The sequence below is a fragment of the Coccomyxa subellipsoidea genome (genome assembly GCF_000258705.1).
Source record: "Coccomyxa subellipsoidea C-169, whole genome shotgun sequence".
Taxonomy (NCBI): domain Eukaryota; kingdom Viridiplantae; phylum Chlorophyta; class Trebouxiophyceae; family Coccomyxaceae; genus Coccomyxa; species Coccomyxa subellipsoidea.
In genome coordinates this window covers 1,449,457-1,471,574 of record NW_005178035.1, presented here as the reverse complement: position 1 = coordinate 1,471,574, position 22,118 = coordinate 1,449,457, and the positions used below count along the sequence as shown (strand labels likewise).

General features: G+C 51.0%; 4 protein-coding genes across 4 annotated transcripts; 2 read left to right on the top strand and 2 right to left on the bottom strand.

Moving 5' to 3' along the window:
* Window positions 1-50: 50 nt before the first annotated feature.
* Window positions 51-3,950, bottom strand: COCSUDRAFT_47556 (hypothetical protein; the record flags this gene model as incomplete). The annotated part of the gene is made up of 11 exons (XM_005647722.1): window positions 51-158; window positions 423-560; window positions 966-1,100; window positions 1,488-1,632; window positions 1,923-2,028; window positions 2,244-2,364; window positions 2,689-2,832; window positions 3,002-3,101; window positions 3,271-3,343; window positions 3,451-3,851; window positions 3,904-3,950. 11 exons carry the CDS (start codon window positions 3,948-3,950, stop codon window positions 51-53), a joined length of 1,518 nt encoding a protein of 505 aa, XP_005647779.1.
* Window positions 3,951-5,666: 1,716 nt separating this feature from the next.
* Window positions 5,667-7,071, top strand: COCSUDRAFT_63590 (hypothetical protein; the record flags this gene model as incomplete). The annotated part of the gene is made up of 5 exons (XM_005647721.1): window positions 5,667-5,732; window positions 5,848-5,987; window positions 6,147-6,273; window positions 6,418-6,564; window positions 6,832-7,071. 5 exons carry the CDS (start codon window positions 5,667-5,669, stop codon window positions 7,069-7,071), a joined length of 720 nt encoding a protein of 239 aa, XP_005647778.1.
* Window positions 7,072-7,134: 63 nt separating this feature from the next.
* On the bottom strand, window positions 7,135-9,153 carry COCSUDRAFT_63589 (SGNH hydrolase; the record flags this gene model as incomplete). The annotated part of the gene is made up of 6 exons (XM_005647720.1): window positions 7,135-7,176; window positions 7,545-7,670; window positions 7,805-7,888; window positions 8,094-8,196; window positions 8,518-8,658; window positions 8,987-9,153. 6 exons carry the CDS (start codon window positions 9,151-9,153, stop codon window positions 7,135-7,137), a joined length of 663 nt encoding a protein of 220 aa, XP_005647777.1.
* Window positions 9,154-13,438: 4,285 nt separating this feature from the next.
* On the top strand, window positions 13,439-22,107 carry COCSUDRAFT_63588 (hypothetical protein; the record flags this gene model as incomplete). Its single annotated transcript, XM_005647719.1, has 14 exons — window positions 13,439-13,533; window positions 13,827-13,968; window positions 14,240-14,472; window positions 14,948-15,167; window positions 15,537-15,670; window positions 16,166-16,323; window positions 16,483-16,631; window positions 19,162-19,330; window positions 19,635-19,822; window positions 20,120-20,268; window positions 20,464-20,633; window positions 21,233-21,348; window positions 21,513-21,629; window positions 22,003-22,107. The coding sequence occupies 14 exons, from the start codon at window positions 13,439-13,441 to the stop codon at window positions 22,105-22,107; spliced, it is 2,145 nt and encodes a 714-aa protein (XP_005647776.1).
* Between the last annotated feature and the right edge of the window lie 11 nt (window positions 22,108-22,118).

Here is a 22,118-nt window from a genome sequence, read left to right as displayed (position 1 = left end):
TACTGTGCATGCTGCGGCAGGTCAAGCTCAGGAGGCTTGGAAGAACTGAGCTACTCCCTCTTGGGCTGCTTGCCCTTGTCTGCTGCCTTCTTCTCATCTGCAGGCTCCTCTGGAGTGGGCTCCAGCGTGGAAGCAGCTGCTGCCGGGTTCTTGATTGCCTGCATGCAGTCAGACCTGATCAGTGCCCTCGTTACTTTAATTTCACAAAGTAACAAGAGTCCTCTTCCCTATAAAATTTGAACATCTTATCTCGGGTAAGGAAAGGAAAGGCTGAGCTCTGTTTGATCCTCCAGTCTTCTGTGTCATCATGTGCCATATCATAATGTTTAAAGCAAGCAGCTCAGTCACCTGAAGCACAGGGTGCCCTTGCACCAGGTTTTTGCTTGTTGCATGGGTGTGTGTAGAAAGAGCAGTGCTCACACCTCGTTGAGCAAGGAGTCTGTCCTGCGTGGGGCAGCGGCGGCGCCGAAGGTGGGAAGCTTCATGCGCAGCTGCTCGCGTGCGGTGCGGCCGCCCATCTCGATGTACTCCATGTACTCGTCGCCATCCACAATCACATCCTGCCGCACCAAACAGCATCCACAACAAGATTATAGTTTTTCTTATCAAATGCTGTTCCTGCCAGAGGCAAGGTGCGTCTGCAGACAAGTCGCATGTACAAGCTGCCAAAGCTCGACCCCTTGATGGACTCGCCATATCCAAGCAAGACCCTATCAACCATGGGCGCGGTGCTGAGAACACGTGGCGCCCCCCCGCCAGCCAGGCCCATGTTGAACTTTGCAAGACAATCTGCTTCTCAGCACTGGATTCCAAGAAGTATGCCTCTGCAAACAAAGAAGCCATTGCCAAGCGTGGCGCCGGCAAAGTCTGGGAATGTCAGCAGGGGCCCTGCATTCCTCTTTCTCTAAGCAGTGCTCTTGATGAAAAGCGCTCTTGCAGGGGCGGTGATTCTGGGGATGCCTCACCCTGGGGGGAGCTGCCTGGAAGGTTGCGGGGTTAGCCCTGCGCACAGTCGTGTGCTGGGAGCTACTGGGGCCAGGCGCCTGATCAGGCTCCTGCGGCGCATGCGGCGAGTAGGCCGGCGGGTACGCGCTGCCGCGCTGCACAGCACAGCATGCATGGTGATGGTGCAGTATTACGGATGTGGCAAGTCATGCAATGGAAATCACCATGCAGTAAATACGCCACACACATACATGCATGATGGAATTCAAAATCTGCCAGAAATGCATGTCATGCAGGACACCTCGCGCTGCGGCACGATAAAGATATTGCAAGCATGCTCTGAGCGCTGCCCTGTGCATGCATCCCCTCAGCTGAGCTCAGGCCTTCAACAGCTGTCATTCGTGCTCCCATCTGTGACTGATATCAGCGACATGCACTTTTTGGGGTGACAACAATGGTCTTCGTGGCATGCATGTTTCTTTTACAAGAGTGATGTGACTGACATGCACAGATCTGGTACAACAGAAAGATGATGCACGCACCGGGGGCTCGGCCCTGACTTTGACGCCGCGGAACTGCATGGGCTTGGTCTCGTAGTAGGGGTAGGCCGCGCTGGGAGTCATGGCTTTGGGCGTTGCCTTGGCAGCATCCGCCTTCCTCTGGTCCCTCTGCTTCTTGCGCGACCAGCTGCACAGCCAGGCAATTCGCTTATTTATTTGATTGAATGATGAAGGCATGCATGCCGCACTCAACACGTGGGCATGCATGCAATGCATCTGCGGCTCCTTCTTAATGGAGGCTTGACAGGCCAGGACTGCCTATCTAATATTCAAGGGACACGTGGGGGAGCACACCCGCATATACCTTCATGCTCACCATTTGCATACAGACGTCTGTCTTGATGATGTGTAGTGCCAGGGGACAATGTAAGCAAAAGTTACCTCGTGAATTGCACATGCATGGGGAAGCCAGCTCACCACATCAGGACGACAGCGACAAGAAGGAGCAGCAAAATGACTCCTCCACCGATGCACACTGCAAGGATGATGATGGTAGTCTTGGAGAGACTGGCCGTGCTTGTGCCTGAGAAGCACATGACATGTCAGTGTTCTCTTCAGCAGTATCTTTTGCCCTCAGCCTGCTGTCCTTCATGCATGCATCTTCTGGTCTGCATGCATGACTTTGCTTCGAGCACAACCTCAGCCATGGCTGATAACTCGAACAAATTGCAGGACATAAACACATGTCAAATTTTTGGAACACAAGAATTTCATAAGAAGCATCGGTTTTGGTCGCACCAATGCAGACGCCAGTGATGGATCCCTGAGAGCAGGTGCCAGACGTTGCCAGGGGCACTGATGTTGTTGTGCTCAGCACCTTCAGCCTTGTCAGCTCCAGTCCCTTCTGGTACAGGGATGCCTGCAACATCAGGTCTCATCATGTCAGCGTTCATTCCTGAGGCATGCATGGTAGAGGAGGCTCTAGCTCCTCAGTGTGTGTGGTCAGTGAGTCAGTCAGTCAGTCAGTTAGTCAGGCAGTCACATTGCAATGTTTCCAGCCGATCCGATGCCTGCTTCTGATTTTGAGAGTCAACGCCCAGCATGACATCCAAACACTCTGAAATAAATCTGGCGACACCAACAAGATCATCCTGCCAGAAGGAATGCATCACAGTAGAATGGTCAGAGAGCCTGAAGCACCAATGAAGTGGACCTCCAATTAAGAGCAGAACAAAGAGGTCACCTGCAGTTTGGTGTTGCTGATAACTGTGCCCAGCTCTTGTGCGATCAGGTCAGTCTGGTTTTCAGACTTGCCCGTCATCTGCACCTGTACCACTGCTGCAGTGTCTGACACTGCGCGCTGCAACAGCCTCCTGGTGGCCACAGCCTGCCAAGCCACAAACCCACATTCTTAGATCTTTTGCAAGTTCCCTTTGAGCATCATGCTTCACCTCCATGCATGGGCTGATGTAGTGAAGGGCAAATGTCTCCTGACATGAGGGCAGCCACAGAAGGTATGCAATGATGAGCAGCACAGGAGTAGGAAGGTGGTTCACCTTGGCAATATTGAGGATGTTGACATCGCTGGCCTGGATGGTGGTCATTGTGTCAGCAAATGCTTTCACCATGACGATGAGCTTGTCAGTGCTCAGTGGCCTGCATGGCAGCACACATCACTTCTGGCAGCACACATCACTTCATGGCAGCACACACACTTCACATCACTTCTTCTGCCACGCTGCATTATTTCTCACATGCCCGGCGTTTTTCCTTGCAACAAATTGCATGCACATGTGAGGCAGTGGCACCCACAGAAATGACTCACCACACATTGGGGCCCTGCAGGTAGAGCGCAGCATTGAGCATGGTCTTAGGCGTCGGTGTAGGAGATGGGATCACTGGGTCCTGCAGCCAACCAAAACACATCAGCGCCGCACACAGCAGAGCAGCAGAGTAGCATTGCAACACCATACAAAGGGCGTGGAGCAAATGCTTGGAGCCGTACCGTGGGTGATGGTGTGATTGTAGGCGTGGGTCTGGGTGTAGCTGTTGGGGTAGGACTGGGGGTGGGTGTGGGGGTGGGACTCGGGGTTGGCGTTGGAGTGGGGGATTTGGTCGGGGTTGGAGTTGGGGTCGGCGTCGGAGTGGGTGACTTGGTGGGAGTTGGAGTGGGCGTGGCCGTCGGGGTTGGCGAGGGCGTTGGAGATGGGGTGGGCGAAGGGGTGGGTGAGGGCGCTGGAGAGGGCGTGGGCGAAGGGGTGGGCGATGGCGTTGGAGAAGGGGTGGGTGATGGCGTTGGAGAGGGCGTGGGCGATGGGGTGGGCGATGGCGTTGGAGAAGGGGTTGGTGATGGCGTTGGAGAAGGACTTGGAGTTGTTGTGGGTGACGGACTTGGAGTGGCAGCGTCTGCACATAACGATAGCAGTGAATCATGACTAAAGAGTCCTTGAAAGAGCACCGCAGAGTCAGTAGAAGCTGGCAGCATGCAGGCAGAATCAGTTCCATAATGCCCCTGCTCTGGCAAAACCAATCATGAGCAGATTTGCTTGCTTCACCTCTGCTACGATATATAGAACTGGGGGAGAGAGACTCACCAGCAGCAGCCATCCGCGAGGTGCTCAGGGCCAGCAGCAAGCAGAGGCAGAGGCTGAGCTGCCCAGCTGCTCTTCTGCTCCGTGCTGTTTCCCTCGTTGCCATCTCTGAGGAGATGTTCCTTCCTTCGACCCTAGATGAGCGCCTGCACGAACTCGATTTTATGGAACTAGGCCTCGGGCTGGTGTCTGTAGGATGGCTGGACACCACTTGCTACCTTTGGGTTGACAATGCAGGTGATGTACACCCATTAAGCACACAGTAATTGTCAATAAAGTAAGGAGATATTCAGTCATCCGTTTGCTGCTCTAGGATCGCTATAGGGCCTCTAGCTATGTCCAATGTGAGACTTGCCCTCAAGTCCCTAATTAGCCCAAAACCTCCGCGATTGGGATAACCTGGGCAGGACTTGCTTTTGATGATTCATTTGTATCCTTTCTGTGATCACCACAGCATTTGAAGCTACATCTTGTACCACAGCCTTTATTGAAACTTCGAGGTTACCATGTTCTCCCACCTCTTTTCCGGGCGCCCGCCTTGGTGGCACTCCTTCCCGCGAGCTATTCAGTGCAGTATTTCTCCACTCTAGCTCGATGCCGTGCGCGGCTCCTAGAGCTGACAATTCTCGCAGCTAAGGTAGTATGATACAAGATGCCGTACCCTTCCCTTGGACTCGTGGTCTGGTGCTCGATGTCTTGTGCATTCACCGCGGATCCTTTATGACAGATTCCAAAGGAATTGACGGAGCCTGCTAGTCCCGGGATGAGCCGGGGTGCTCTGCAAAAGCTTTGCCATCGTCGAGCCACTAGAGCCAGATCAGGCCACCCTTCCAACTCGGCAATTGTCCAAATGCACATTTGGTTGCACAGAAGCGATCGTGATGGGAGAAGCTCTATATCACTGTTGATGGGTTATCTGAAGTCGTTTTCGCAGAGACCTGTCAGATATATTCTGCTTGAAAGCGTGCTGCTGTTGAGATCGCCTGCCATTTTGTTGCTGCTGCAGTGCTTAATTACTGACTCCCACTGTACATTCAGAGTTGAACCTTTGCAACGAATATTCTGCGATTTACTGCAGTCGTTGGGTGATTGTGGTAGTACTGGTGACCTTTGACTGAGGCACTGAGTGTGGCCATGTCTAGACATATACTAGCGCGATGCTGCTTACTGGCCCAGCGTAGACTCCTTGCTGGAGATCCAGCTCTTGCTGTTCATACATCAGAAGCATTTGGGGATCCATTCATTGGGAGATTGGGAGCCGCTGGTATAGCGAGCCGCATGTACAATATTCTGCCTGCTGCCACTGGTACAACCACAAGTCTCAGAGAATTCTCGAGCACATCGGGCCAGATCGGATCAAAGAGTACCACAGTGAGATCCCAGATACCTGACCATGCACAGGTTTCTTGCTTCTCTAAAATGAGGAATCCCCTCTGCAGCCTATTCTAGTCCCTAGCCAAGACATGGTCCTGTTGTGCAACTTCGCCGTCTGGGTGGCTTCAGACGGATCACCTAAATAAATCGTGGATTCACTTAATAACATGCGCATCAGGAAGGCAAATCGTCAGGACAAAGGAGGCTGCATTGGACATTTCTGTTGATCCCTGCGGCGGTGTCAGCATACCTGGGTATGTGGCAAGTGGGAAGGCGACAGTGGAAGGTGCAGCAGATAAAGGAGAGGGAAGCAGGTCTCCAGGTGGGCATGAAATGTTTGGGTGCAGTCCCTGACAGTTGTAATGGTGTATATTAAGTGGAATTTTATGTTGCAATCCAGCAAGAACGCAACCTCACAGATGTTTTTGCATGCCCAGGGAGAGCCTATCAATATCTTGCAGTCATCAGAAAAGCTGAAGGAGTACCAGCGAGTGATATGTGAGGGAGAGCTGAAGCATGAACGCAGCATCCTAGTGGGCCCACGGCCACGATCAGTCATGGGGACCACCCAGTCTGGGTGAGTCTTGCAACACTCATGCATGCCTGCATTCATTTCCTGCTGCAGCACGATTATTTGGCCAGAAGAGCAACTCCCCAGCGAGAACGACTCACAAGGTAACTCAAAGTGAGTCCACTGTTCTTGGGAGTGGATGCCAGATAAAATTTTGTCCTGCAGGTATGTACTGGTCACCCCTTTGGTGAATGACCAATGGAGCAGAGGCGTGCTCATCAATAGAGGATGGGTGCCAGCCAGCTGGAAGACTGACTCGCAGATGCAAGCCAGCGGCCTGCCAATGGGAAAGGTACATTGCACTTACATGGACTTGCATTGCTCTGGCAAGGACCGAAGGGCAGCATTGCCGCTGCCATGCTGCATGTGAGGGGTACTTTGTGCAGCTCAGAAGTCCCATTTTCTCATCATGTGGTCATCATTTGGTGTGATGCAGGTGCAAATCATTGGAGTCACACGGAACAGCGAGGACCGCAGCTCATTTGTGCCAGACAACGATCCTGCCAAGGGGGAGTGGTATTGGCTGGACGTGCCTGCCTTGGCCAAAGCCGCAGGCCTTCCACCTGACACTGACTTAGTACAGGTGCTGCCTGGGTCTCATTTCCAGATGGTGTGCCAAGCGTGTCAGATGCAGAAAAATTCCGCCCCATTGCATGCAAGCCTGCTGAAGTAATCATTTCAAGCTCAGCCCTTCTGATATATTTCCATGGCATGATTTGTGTTTGGTGTGAGGGATGTCATGCTTAGATGGAAGAGCAGTCGGAACTGCGTAGAAGCAGCTGCAAGGCATCTATGGAGCTCACATTGTTTCCCGCCCAATGGAGGCTTACAAGCAATGTTGCCAATGCAGGTCATCAGCGAAGGTCAGGGCAGTGTAGCACGCACCAGTGCACCCACATCCATGGAGCTCATGGCAATGCGCACGCGCACAAGCACTCCCCAGGAGCAGTATCCGCTGCCGCGCACTGTGAAGGACCTGATGACGTTTTCAGTGATGCCCTATGATCACCGGAACTATGCTCTGACATGGTTCTCCCTGGCAGGAGCCACCGCCCTGCTGGCCTTGAGAGCAGGGCGGCTCAAGAAGTGATCTGAGATATAGTAGCCTTTCCGCATGCATGTATCAACAGCAAATCTGTAATTTGTAAGCCTACTACCACAACTCAGAAGCTGACGCTTCCAAGTCTACCCGGTTCTGCGCATGTATCATCAATTTGCCTTGACGCCCAAACGCCTGTCTCTTACTGAAATTTATTTCATGCTGATACTCAAAATTAGTCAACACTTGTGTGTCTGCTGCCTATGCACTGGACGCTGCAAGTGCATTCTTGATTGAATTGTCATCCAGGAGCGCTCCTGGCTAGCCCAGTCACTTCCCTGCGCACCACACGCACGTGTCTTCACACTTGATAGCAAACCTTGATCACCTCTGCATGAACTCTTCTAGGGCACGCTGCTCCAACCCACATGTACAGCAGTGCCAGCTGCATTTTGAGAAAGATTGCAGCTCTTACCGGCCACAGGCAGGAGACGGCCCCCAAGATAGTGCACTCCTTGCGTGACCTGTGCAGGCTGAATTGCATTGGTTGTCGCGTTGGAAGATGTGAGCTTTTGCAGCAGAGGTGTCAGGCACTCAGCAATTAGTCTGAGCCCCTCTGCATTGGGGTGCAGCCCATCCGGAAGATACTCCTGCAGCCAGCCCAACTAAACTGAAGTTTGACATTCAAAAGCGATCTCACATAGAGCCATCATGACTTGATTGTGATGGTTTGAAGAGGGTCAAGAAAAATATCTGCTAGCCTTGAGCTGCTTTGGGGCCGCACCTTGACAATGGCGTCAGAGGTTGGAGTGACAAATTCCTCTCCGCAGGAGATGTAGTGCATGAAGGGATCGCTCCGAGTCAGCTCCTGTACACATCACGGTTCTGGTAAGGAAATTAGAATCCCTGCTGTCCGCACGTAAAAGTTCGAAGCCCCCTCAGTTGCGCAATTCACTTATGGCCTGTACACCCCTACCCAACCCACAGTCACAAAGAGAGCACAGAAAGGAGAGCTGTGCCTGGTAGTTTGCATTCAGGAGGTTGCGCGCGTAGGTGAAGTTGCTGGGCCACACAAACATGTTGTCCTCCATGTCTTCGCCGCGAGGGTACAATGCCTGCACCACGATATGCGTGCTGGGCATGCCCTGCCTCATGGCCGCCAGCAGCTGCTGGAACCTGCGCAGGAAGCTTCACATCATCTGCATCTGCACATTTACTTGCATGACGAGCGCGCTATGATGTTCTGAAGCAAGGCAGGCATTCTGACTTCTCGCACAGAGCTCAGACTCATCACAGATGGACCATGCACATGCACACCAGCAGAGTCCTTTGCACGACCAGCCCGGTGTTAAGAAATTTATCAGGACATACATTGTGAGTCCCTGTGCATTGCGCAGATACAACTGGGTTTTAGCACCCCCACAGCTGTTGCAAATGGCCGTTCCCCTCTCGTTGATAATTTTATTGGGAAGCAAGAGAGAACAAGAGTGCACTCACCCTGTCACAATGGTCTTGACTGCGCTTTTCAGCTGGTCTTCGTCCTGCGCTGCGCACTGTGTGGCTGCGTACAGGTCATTTGTCCCGATCAGCACAACGGCAACCTTGGGGTCCACTTTGGGTGTTTGCCCATTCAGCAACCTCCACCACAAATGCCCGATGTGATCACCTGGCAGCATAACATGAAGCTTTCAAGAAGGGTCTTGAAGCATAATGAAGAGCCACTGAGTCATAATTACTATTGTTGTGTCAGCACGATGTTCCTGCCAGAGCCAAGGTGCGTCTGCAGTCAAGCTGCAGTAAGGCTTGCACACATCCTACCCCTTGCAAGATCCAAGCAGACCCACTCAACCCTGAATACGGCGCTCAGCATTATATTGCCCACCGCTAACCGGGCCATAACACTAAGGGAAAAAAATCGAGAGGAGGTGGATCAGTGCCTGCAATAGCCATGACACCCACGCGGTACCGTTGTCCGAGTGTCTCAAGGAAAGCTGCGCGCATGTCGGCTGCAACAAAGTTGGGGTCTGGCCGGCTGGAGGTGTTATCCTTGCGAATGTAGGGCAGGCCACCGGATGTCCCCCTCCAGTTCTCTGAGATTGAGTCCCCATAGATCACTACATCATAACCCTGCATCACACCTTTTAGATTCTGCATGCATTGCTCAAATCACTATGTTGAGATATTATTAAGGCACATGTCTGTGCCGGCAGTGTCTGAGGCTCAGCTAGTTATGCGCAAGAGTAACAATGATGGAGTTGTGGCACCCAAAATGGCATTTGCAAGGCAATATTCTCTCCTGGCAAGGGTGCAAAGATCATTCGTCATCATGCAAGAAGCTAGTCCTACCAATCAAGGCAATCTGCATCTGCAGACAGCGGCAAGGTCTTACCTTGGATCTGGCAAATGCATCACCGTCAACATTGAGAAACACCTCTGTAACAACATTGAAGACCCTTTTCCATTGAGCACTGCTGGGTGGTAAAACCCGTGTAAAGCATGTATCTGCATACATAAGGTCAATGATTGGGGCACCTGCCTGCATGGCATCAGCAGTTGCCAGTTCCATGGCTTCTATGGTGTGCAGGTTGAGCCATCCCAGACCCCAGCCATCAGTGCGGTTGGAAGGCTGCAATTGGACGGTCCACTGGCAGGTGTTGTCCACAAAGGATATTGTTCCGTTGCCGCGAGCGGCAGCTGCTCAGAACAGAGAGACGATGAATGCTGCCGCGCGCTTTTCACGATATAGACATGACCTCTAAGGAGCCAAATGTGCGATTTGCTTGTTCTTATGTTTCTTTCGTTTGCAATGACGTGGAAGGGTGCTGCAAGTAAGAGCCAAACATGGCAACAAGGGAGATCCATGAACAAGGGGGTTGTAATGTTGCAGAATAATCGCTTTGGCTTGATTGAGTTTTCGGACATACCTTGTTGGCGGCTGACCTCGACAGCATGATAGGCACTGATTTCAGCATTGATGGGCCAGTAGCATCTGGACGCTTGGCTGGGAGTGGCGGGGTTAAAGCAACAATGCTGAGTATGGCAGGCCTCTTCACTGATACCCGGGAACCCTGCACATGAAAAGGGGTCTTAGACTGTGCCCCTCAGCAAACGTATTGAGCAACGTGACACAGACATCCCGAAGCAAGTGGCGTGAGGTCGGTTGTGACACGTATGCCCCTTTGCATTTGCATACAGGTCTGAAGTGGAGGAAGTATCGTGAGTGCCCACCACATTGTTCATCATAGATTTCTCGTTTACACATGTCGCTTGCAGCTTGCACAACAACACAAGCTGCCGTGAAAATCACGAACCCCACTGCCCAGGAGTGACGACGCATTCTGTGTCCTCAATTCTATCGCAAAGTTTGCTACAACACTCGAATAATCAGAATTGCAAGCTTTCGAAGCTCGAGGATACGGCCAGGCCTCCCTGAGTCAAGCGTCCCAAGATTGTATAAAGATGTCTGGCGTGCCGACTTAATATAGACGACAAATAACAGATACAGAACTCACATCCTTATATCTGGTAACCATTGGCAACAGTCCGTCTTTGAGTGATTTATTGGGAATTCCCAGCTTCTTTACCCCAACTTCCCTCCTTTCCCCCGCCCCCCCAGCTGACGAACGGTGAATTGAACTGTCGTCAGGTCAGAGGCGTTCCTGTTTTCTTGGAGATTGGACCCTGAATCATCAAGTCGATCATTGATCCCCCTCTTGTATGTATTGCACTTCATAAAAAGGTGCAGAAAAACATACTGATTTGTCGTTTGCTCGCCGCAAAGGGCGAGTTTGTACTCAGCAAGTGGCAGAAGCATCTGATCCTTGGCGCTGTTGTCCAAGCCCTTATCGAGAGCGGACGAGCTTCATCGTGACGGGACAGTCATTTCATCTGTGTCGCTGCATTAATCTGCTTGCACTGATCACCACCCTGATGCTTAGAGCCATAAAGTGCGCAAGGCTGGGCGAAATGCCGAATGTGGTGATAGAGGCTCAGGTGCCCAGCGGAGGTCAGACGCTATCTCGACACTCCAAACGGATCTGTTGGCTGGAGTCCCAGATTACTTCTGGGGCAACCTGAGCGCCAGCGATTTGGAAGACAGCTGCAGACCATTGGGCTCCGGAGTCAGCGGCCTGAAAGCTCGGGTGATGGCTGGCAACGACAGCTACATGGAAGACCTGACAGTGCGCAATTGCAAGTAGCAACGCCAAATTTCTGTGCCTTGCTTCAATTTGAGTGCCCTCTCCCTGCAAGGCAACACCAAGCAGATTGCCTGATCATGTGCATGCATGGTATTCATCCACCAAAGCATCTTGCTTGCTATGTATCACACGGTGCGATACACTTTTCATGAAAGTGTGAGTAGAGCTCATGCTTGCCTGCTTCACAGGTGACATCCTTGGAGTGCTGTGATGTGACCAACAAGTCTCCATCGGGCGTGCAGGCCATTTTGAAAGACCAAAACGGCAGGACCATAGCTGTGTGTATCTGATTCCTGGCTCTTAGTGCTATCATGTCTTCATACCCTGCACTTCACTGCAACATGGGGATGCATCTGCTGCTTGCTTGGTTTTGGCGGGTCCATCTAGGGGTAGGACTTTGGCAGCAATGGAGACCTGTCGGGCATAGACATGGCGCTGTCGTGACAGCCATGGACTGTGCACATGCTAGGGAGTGAGAATTGATTATGACAAGAATCAATTGGTAACGGTCAATTACGTGCTCATGTGCCAGTGTCTGGCATGTGCACACGAGTCTATCAGTCTCTAGCTGCTTTTGGCCATGTTAGTGCATGCCACATGCACGTGCCACGGCAATTGGCGCAGTGCTTCAAGCTGAATTTTAATCATGTGCGCCTTCTTTTGTCTCAGCATTTGTTCGAATCGTCAGCCGGCCTGTGTGATCACATGTTCGCTATGATACATTTGCCTGTATTTGCGTCATGGTGGATGTGGATTGGTTCGAGATGTGCATTGATGTTTATGGAAGCTGGGACTTAGAATGGAGAAGGTTGCCTGCACCAAGGAAGCTGCAGCATGCTAAATGTGACGCCGTCGTATAGGATCTACCCAAAAGCTGCACGTTGTTGGCACGAATGACGACGATGATGTCAACAATTTAAATCCATGATATTTTATTGCTAGTCTTATTCGAATGAATTGAATACTCACACCAAAACAAGATTGCAGCATGTCCTGCTCGTCCTGTTGACAGCAAGTACAATGTACACGATGGGAGATCCCACACCGCCTGAAGTCTCAGTCCTCACTATCCCCACAGATGTTCTCGACAAGATCCTGCAGTCTTTGAACGCTGACAGTCTGTCCATGCTCTCGTGTACCTGCAAGTTCTTTGCCACCAAGGCAACCGACGATGGCCTGTGGCATGTACTATGCTCGAATCGATGGCGTCACTGGTCATCTCTGCAAATAGCGAAGAGCTGGCACAATAAATTCGCAAATAGATGGATGGTGGGTTGCGCTTCATTTTCTGTTCGGCATTTATCTGCTGTTTCCTTCAGGATCTCTCTGACTGTTCCCTTTTAGAAGCATTGCATTCATGCTGATTGGCATCAAATCGAAAAATACGAATGCTTTGTGGGTGCAGATGGACAAGAAAGCAGAGACGCTCATGCAAGACATCATGTTCCCTCGGAGGACATATACATGCCTCGGAAGGTTGAGAGCTATTCGAGAAGATACACTGGTAAGCTGGCATCTCCACAATGTGGATCGCATGTATTCTAAGCACCATCTTGGGCATGTGTCTGAGAAGAATAGTTGCACCATGTGATGAGAATTCTTTGTGGCCGCAGGACTTCCTGTGCGCTGCAGCACAGATGAAGGGCACAATGAAGGAAGGGCAGAGATACTGGGCTACATTTGCCCTACGCCACATACAAAGCTTTCTGTGCGCAGAGAAGATGCAGGAACTCCTGGCAACAGATACAGAAGACAACAATGTGCATCTGGAGCAAGGAGCACTCCTTCTGGTGATGACTGCTCATTCCCTTGGTTGTGAAGACAACAAGCTGCCCTTCTATCTGGCTTGCTGTCTGTTTGTGAGCCTTGACAGCATGTTTCTGTTTTCACTGGTTCAGCTAAATCGGTATATCTAGCCAGCTGAAGTTTTGAGATTCTGTTGTGGTGCTTGAGCAGGCTCAGATCCACCTGCCGGAAGAGGATCTCAGTCCTATCAGTGCCTTCTTGGATGATCTTGGAGGCAAGCCTTTCCGACCTTCCAAATGCAGTCTCTGCTAATTCACCTCCAGTCCTGTCATGCAGATGACCGTGACACTGTTCCGGTGCATGCATCCATTGTACAAGCCATGGACATCGACTACATGCAATGCCGGCGGTGGGTAGAAACGATAGCTTTCACTGATGCATGTGGAACTTGCGCAGAGGAGTTGAAAAGGAGAATGCAGGCCAAGGAGGTAACAGGGGGTCTACCGGCCTTGGAGCTGCTGTCGCAGCTGCTCTTTGGCCCTCCCAAGACCCCCCACCCAGAATTATGGTGAGGGCTTTGCAATATTATTCAACAAAACAATCTTCAGAGGGTTGTCCCTCATTAGTACGCCCAATATTACAGAGCCCGTCGCTGCGGGGGTCCTCTGGGTTGTAGGCTGCCCAAATCGAAATGTAGAAACTGATTTTGGGTACTTCGGAGTACCAGCATATTTTAATTAGCGACGTAGGTTGAAATATTAAGACATTCCTAATGGGATAGTATGTGGGTACCACTCCAGTTGTTGTACCATCTTCAGACCTGCTCACTGGAGGTCATCTGATGCATTTTGCCCAACACAGGCAGAAGAATTTTGCGCCCGAGGATCCAGAGGATGGGCTTCACATTCGTGGCCAAAGGATACAGAATGCCTTTCCTAGAAGGAGCCCTTTGAGACTAGACAAGCTGAAACTGCCTGAGGATGGCTATGGCTTGGGACTCCAGGTGCGGCCTATTCTCTCCATATGCTGTGACATTGGATACACAGCGCCCCCGGGTTATAGGCTCCTGCTTGTATCTGACGAGTCAAACAAGGGGTAGAATCTTGGCATCCTGAAACTGCAGTTTGTCTGCACATAGATTTTGCCTGTTGGCAGAACTAGTGTACACAGTAATCGCTTCACCTCTTAATCTCAAGGTGAAGCGCTTGCTTTTTTTTCTGCACGGCATGTCACAGTTGCGTCTGCTGAAGAGCATGCATGCCTCGCATGTGCAGGGTGAGTCGAGGGATTACTACCGGGCGAGCAACTCCCTGCTGCCATGCGTGCTGATCGACAAGAGGGGAATCCCCATAAGCCTGGCCATCGTGCATGCGGCTGTGGGCAGGCGGGCAGGCCTTCCCATAGACTGCATTGGCATGCCCATGCACCTGATCAACCGCATGCTGTTGCCCGGGTCCGATGAGGAGCGTTTCATTGATGTCTTCCGGGGAGGACAGCTGCTCACCAGGTACGCTGGCTGGCCCACAGAACGCTGTGTGATCCAATTCTCTGCCCAATGGCAGCGTATGTGTTGGCAGCCTCTCCTGTGACGGGCTAGGAAAGCACAAATGCAACCTTCTGACGCGATATTAGGGAGGCTGCATGAGGGGGAGTTCTTGTGCACTGCCATTGCGTAATGCATGAGCTTGACCATCTATACATGCAGTGACACTGCTACAGGAGTCTACTGCATTTGGATGATAATATTTGAGACTGAAATATTTGGAATTACTCAGCTTTATTTAGTACCGCGACTCACGTGGATGCTTCTGCAGGCAGCAAGTGAGATCAAGCATTTTTGTGTCTGAAAGCTGCGCACTGAGTCAGCTCCGCATTAGTAATGTTGAATCATGTGGATGCTTCTGCAGGCAGCAAGCCAGATCATGCATTTGGACTGAGTCAGCGCCGTTTAGTAATCTTGACGCATGTGCCCGCATGTGCAGGCAGCAGGTCAACGCGATGATGGTGGCGCTGATGGACAGCGTGGCGCCGAATCTGCTGCAACCGCTGTCGCGCGCGGAGCTGTACATGCGCATGTGCGTTAACCTGTGCCACATCTACCGGGTGTCTGGATCTTCGCACGAGCCGGACATGCTGCGCAGCGTTCTAGAACTGCTGCTGGCCTGCAACGAAGTCATTGACTACCGCCGCATGCATGCAGCGGTAGGCGCTGCCTAACAAGCCTTGTTCCCAAGTTGTGATTGGAACGATTGCGATGCTGCTTGTCAGGTGTCATTTCTGGAGTGGCACTTTCATGTCTCTTTCATACCTTCTTCTGCACCCTGGTTGCTATGCCGCAAGTGTTGCGGGGGCTGCGGCCAAGCACAAACTGCACAGGATTTTGTGAGTCAAGACTCAGCAGGAGGGTTCGTGGACTCTTGTTTGATCTGTGCTATGCTTTAGCCCCCGCAAAGCTTGCTGTAGAGCAATGAAATATGCACCTATGAGATGAAGTGGGTCACCGATGGGGTATACACACGATTCCGCCAGCACAATGGTCTGTCAGCAGCCAATTTCAGTTCCTGCATGCAGGTGTGTGAGGAGATGGGTGATTACGAGTCAGTGAGGGAGGATCTTGAGAAGATGGTGCCTGGTGCATCCACCACTGGCCAGTTTGCCATGTCCCTGGTCAGGCGCGAGCAGGAGGTGGCTTCAGAAAGCAATAGGTGCCATTCTTACCACCACAGATGTACTTTAGTAGTCATTCTAAAACCCGCACCCTCGGCGGTGCGGGAAATGTTTTAAAGCAACTTTCAGTGGTCTTCCTGAATTCAAATGTACCAGGGTCATGCTCCAGTAGATTGGGCTTGTCAAGAGCTTTCCGAATCTGGTGTCAAAATAATTTTTAAATTTCATATTTTGGGAGTCAGGGTTCTATTTATCCACCCTTTTTGGCCGAAATTTTGTACTTATTGCGGGTTTAAGAATGACTACTAGAGTATTTTGAATAAACATCTTTTTAGCCCCTGATGCATGCAAGCCCAGGGGACTGCGAAACAATCTGACAATTTGATCTAGGTTGTGGTAAGAGTCCCCTGGCAAACCATAAGCCCTCATGCATGCTGCATGCTGTGCGATGTGGCACCTGCTGCTGATGATTTCTGTTCATCAAACTTCTACTGAAAATTCTGTTCATAACAAGTGAATTTGCTGCTTGGCAGGCAATTCAGGCGGCCCAGCAATGGCTCGGTGCTCTACCGGGTGGGAGAGATAATGGAGCACAGGAGATATGGCTACAGGGGAGTCATCTTTGGCTGGGACCCGACCTGCACCGCCGGGGATGAGTGGATTGCCCAGATGAATGTGGACGCCCTGCCAGGTCAGCCACATGACGCATTTTGCACGCAAGCTTGAAAATTTATGGACACTCTGCTTTGCAAGGCAACAGTCATTTGTCTGGGTCGTAATGCAACGGGCTGTCTGTAGAAGTGCTGGGAAAACATGGTGGTGATAAATGCTGTTGCATCTGCCCTTGCAGGAGGCCGGCATCAGCCCTTCTACCATGTGCTGGTGGACATAGGGAGCAGACCCAACCAATCGACGTATGTGGCCCAAGAAAACATCGAAAGATTTGCCGACATGCCGATGGCTCGGATGGGATCTCCTAGCGCCATCAATCACCCCGAGGTACCGGCTGCTATTCCCTCATCCTCTGCTGTCCTTGCAGTTCTCGACGCGTCAAGCTGCTTTGAAGTTCTGTGTGTTGATATTCTCAAATACGGTGTTTGATGATATCTAGCGATTGAGGATGATGCTTGCATGCAAATCTGTTAAGTGTTGTCTTGAATGGTGTGTGGTGGTTGCAGGTGGGCCGATACTTTGAGGGTCTTGAGCTAGGAGCAAGCCGATACGTACCCAACGCATATCTGCGCTTTCGGTATCCAGAAGATTAATAATCATGCATATGCTAAACCTCATGAGTCCTTAAACGGCTTTTATCTCACTTCAAAAATATTCTGTTGTGCACACTGCCTGGTGATGCAACTGAGTTAACATTGTCGTGATTGCTACTTTGAGCGGCATAATTTGATTTGCTGGAAAGCCAGTTCTTGATGTCAATTGCCATGCTTTGATGTGAGCCTGAATTGGTCTGCATTGTTGCTGAGAGGGCTCTTGATCCCCAGCTGGCAATCTGTTGTAATAAATCATCGAGCACAACAACTGTATGCCCAGTGCATTGCTCATCTAGGCAGCACGCTTCATCACCACCAATTCATCCCCTGCTGCTATGCGGGCAACCACGGTTCCAGCAAGCACCTCGAAAAGCAGCGACCTGCATTGTCACAAAGACACTTTAAATCGACAATTTGCAGTTCAGTAGATGGGATAAAGAGGGGGCTACGCAGAGCGGTTTTCTGCAAAAGTGCATATTTGGTTTGTGAGATTGAGCTGGCAGGTCGGAACCTGGGAATTTCGTTCATGCTCAACCGGTGAAATCCCTCATTCTGGTAGAACTTCATGCGGCTGCCAATGGTCGTCAGCAGGACATCCGAGGCTCCAGCCCTGCCCAACAGCTCCTTCAAAAGTGCTCTACCCACGCCTTGCCCCCTGCACACAGACAATCATCTATTCTGCACAAGATGTGAGCATTTTTAAAACGAAGATGCAAATTTTACTGACAGCTCATCTCAGCCCAATTCTCTTTGTTCTGCAGTCAAAGCTGGTCAATGGCGGCATGCAACTGCATCCAGAAAAGATCCAGTGCTGCTGCAAGATATTTGTTGGAGTGAAGGGATTTGCATGCCTCACAGAAGGCTCTACAATCATAGATCGCAGCTCCACGTAGGAATCCTTCTGTTCCAGTTGGCCGAAGCCCAACAATGTCCCATCAGCGCCCACAGCCACTGTGAAGCGCTCCGGCACCAGTCCCAAGGGATTCATACTTTGCACACACAAAACGGAGGCAGTTCAATTACTGAAATTCAAAGGGGGGATTGTGAGCTTGATTGCGCCAGGAGCAGGAGTATTATGACAGTCTTGATGGCAGCATCAACTTTGAGCTTCTGCTGCCTTTTCCAAAAATGTGCAGTGCTGTTGACTGGGGCCTTTTACCTCTCCTTAAGGATCATGCTGCGTATTGTAGGCACATCAGAAGATGTCGCAACTCTGAATGAAAGATCTGTTGCAAGCTCGCAGTGCACCAGGGGCGCATGAGCGAGATATGCTCGCCGTAGAGGTGGAAATCTGATCACAAATGAAGCTACAGAATTTAGTGACAACTGGAACAAGTTAATAAGGGGCATTGGACTGTAAGGTACGGCATTAAATATGCGGCACCATCTGTGAAGGGATTGAATCACCTTCTTTGATTCTTGTGAAACACTTGTCTGCGAAAAAGAGAGACCCTTAACTGTGATATCGTCGTTTTGTGATTATAAACTTGATCACAATCGCAGGTTGCTGCCAGTGAAGGTGCACCAAAGCTGAGGGAGTGCATGTCTCCAAGATCTCATGCCACTGTCGCGACTTCTTCAACACGCTGACAAATGCGTCAACGATAAGCTGCTTAATCACTTTCAAGTAGGGTCAAGAATGCACGAGGCACGCAAGTGCATCTGTGAAGGTGGATCTCCAAGGATAGCAGATCATCGGAACCGTCTCGGAACTTTGATTTTTCGTTGAGCTTGCACAGCCAGCAACATGCATGCAAGCAGCCTTCCATTCCATTGAGGTAGAATTAAGACCGTATAGCACCAATTTATCATTAATGCTATAGAATTTCTCCGGATCAAACGTTTCTGACGAGTTGCTACTCTTTGGTCACGTCGACAGATAAGTTGATTCGAAAGGCTAGCGATCTACGGCTTAGAAATTCTTACTGAAGCTAGAAGGAACTGATTAACAAATATAACTTAGAACATTATCATCTAACCGATAAATTCTCATGTTGCCGGGCGAGTTGTCCTGATGATCTGGTGGGATGAGCGACCAGCAAGGGTCCATCAGGCCGTTGTTAGCTCGGAAACAGTCTTGTTGGAGTCTCGTTTTGTAGAGGATGGCGCGCCAACACCATCGCTGACAGCTACGGTCGATCTGGACTGCCAGTATGTGAGGTGAGACCAGCATTTCAAGCCAGTATTTATTCAGCCTTTGTACTTCTTCCTCAGTTCCCTACATTACAATGCTCTGAGACCACGACAGGGACCTGGTTGTGCAGGCCTTTGCGCGGCGGCCTCAGTGGCATGTCACACTGATTGATGGAGCAGGCGAAGAAGGCCCCTGCAAGGCCTCCAGCAGCAGCACCCTTCACTGGGGCGAGTATGAGCGGATAGACTGGCAGCTTGTCCATGAAGGCACGCACTCCACACTTACGGCCTTCACAATGGGTCAAGTCTGTTGCATGCATGGCATTGTTGTAGCCCATACATTCACACCCAGCAGATGTTTCGATCTAGAGAAGCACCAGTGAAAGTGGGGCCCCAAAATGTCATCGCCCTGCCCAGATCCAAACCAAGCTGCAAAAGCAGGGCCTGGGGAGCTTGGAACAACAGCAAACTCACAGATTGATGAAAAAGAGAGAACGGCAGTATTACCGTTGATCTATTGCCCACGTCCGGACCATCTCTAGTTGTGCAGCACCAGTTTCATGAGAGGGGGTGGGAACTGATTGATTGAGGGGTGCACGGGCAGGCAGGCAGCAGGCAAGCTGCTACTGCGTGCGCAAGGGGCTGATCAGGAAGGCGCACCTGGCGCACAATCTGAAGAAGTGGGCGGCCAAGCATCCAGACGGCGCCATAGCGCGCGGCGTCCCTGAAACACTGATCATGGAGGTGGATGATGTGGAGTACATCGATGAGGCCCTGGCAGATGTCTATGAGGTGGGTCAAGACAAATCCTTGCACAAATACAAACATGTCAATGCAATGCCTCATGGGCCGTGCCACCTTGACTCACTGCTTGGATTGAAGGCCGAAAGGTCTAATTTACTGAGCTGAATGGACTCATCTGGGCTTGCTAGAGACCGATGCTGCTCATGAGCCAGTCAGTATCCTGTCTGAGATCTTGCTGAGATGGGGCTTCCTGAGGAAAACACTTGCAACAATCATGCCTCAATCTTTTTCAACTGCTTTCCATGTTTTAGGCTGGCAAAGAAGCCGTTTGCATGCTGCATGCAGGTGCGGGATATGGAGGACGGGTCAGCGACCTGGATAGCCAAGCCATCCATCACCAACCAGGCCTTGGGAATCTTCATCTTTGACCGCGTCTCCGCTCTGAGGGAGGCCCTGCAGCAAGCAGACGGCATGCGCGAGTGGGTGCTGCAGAGGTGCGCCTCACCCTGATGTGCAGTGCTGGATCTCTTCACCTTGTCACTCTATTCACATCAACTGAATTACTGCAAGAATATGCAATGGTGTTCTGGTGTCAAAATGACTCCCCAAATCCGTATCTTTTGTGCTTCCGCTCGACCGAGAACGCTGAGTCCATTTGTTCTGAGCTGGAAATGATGGGGTTTGTGCAGGTACATCGATCGTCCTCTGCTGATCAACGGGCGCAAGTTTCACATCCGCGCGTATGTGCTGTGCGTTGGCAGCCTCTCGGTGTATGTCTACAGCGAAGCTCTGGCCCTCTTTGCTGGAAAAGACTATGACAGGCAAGCCAAATTCTTCTCCCACGTCTTCACTTCACAGAGTTCGGAGACAGATATGTATCAGCAGAAGTTGGTTTCCTTGGTGGGATTCGGAGAGCTTGATGTTTATATTTTCCTGTGACCGCTGCACTCAACAAAGATGTGATGTATTTGCAGGCAGGATCTGGGAGACTTAAGTTCTCACCTGACAAACACCTGTTATCTGCAGCGGAGCAGCAGCCCAGATAGTGGCTCTGTGCCTGAAGAAGAGGCTGCGAAGCTCTTGTCTGAGCTACCACAAGTGCGGCATCCACCCTGGAGCTGCTGCATGTTATCTGCAGCTTTTTTCATTGAATATTGCATGCAGATGTGCATGTTTTGTTTCCCGAGACTTCTTGGCTTGTACGCGGCTTAGCTGATGTCTTGTTGGTGTTCCTTCAGGCATTGCAAAGTGAGGGAATGGATCTCCAGGAGGCTGAGGACTGCATACAGCGAGTCACACAACAGATGCATGAGCTCTTAGGTTATAGCTCCACCTTCAATCTTAACGGCCCTCTTATTCTAATGAATTGATCTGACCCGTAATGCCACGGGTCTGACAGTGAGGTACAGTATCATGTAAGAAGAGCATCCCACAAATGATCTTTGCATGGTTGTGCAGGAGAGTGCCTTGAGGCTGTCAGCAATGAGCTGACCTTCTTCACGTTGCCAAACTGCTTTGAACTGTTTGGCTTTGACCTGATGGTCGATGAGGACTGGCATGTATGGCTCCTAGAGGTGAGATGACATAGATTTGAGCCTTACACTTTTGCAAAAGAATAATGTCCCCCTTGCAGAATTACAGTGCTCAGCGTTCTGCATGGGAGTCTTCTTCCTGACATGAAAGGCAGTGCCTGCATGCAACAGATCAATCTGAGCAATATTCACGTGTTCTGGGACAGGCCAATGCAGAGCCTGACCTGCAGCAAACAGGAGAGAGGCTCAAAGGAGTCATTGCTGGACTTGTGGAGGGAACACTGGACTTGGTGGCTGGGCCCCTGGAGGCCTCAAATAGCGAGGTGAGTTTGAACGTTGAGTAATAGTGACAGAATAGCATCACTGTTATTAGAACAATTTTCCTGCCAGAGGCAAGGTGTGTCTGCAGACAAGTTGCATGTGAAGGCTGCCACATATTCTACCCCTTGATTGACTCGCCAGATCCAAGCAAGACCAACACCCGTGGATACGGTGCTCAGTATTATTACCGGACCCCGCCAGCCGGGGACTAAGGCTGTGCTTTAAAGCCTATCATGCAGGAGAGTTCGGCTTCTTGTAGGACCTTGCCCCGGCATGTCAGCAGCATATTAGGGGTTAACTGAATGATGCTGTGGCTGAAACAAGAGAAGAGAGATGCAAGAAAGCAAGGCAACCAATATTCTCTTTGCTGTGCAGGCTGCGAGAAACGAGGCAGCGGATCGGCAAGGGCACTGGCTGAAGGTGTATGAGAAGCAGATGGAAGGGCGAGGCCTCGGCAGCTCTGGCATGCGGATGCAATGAAATATTTGGGC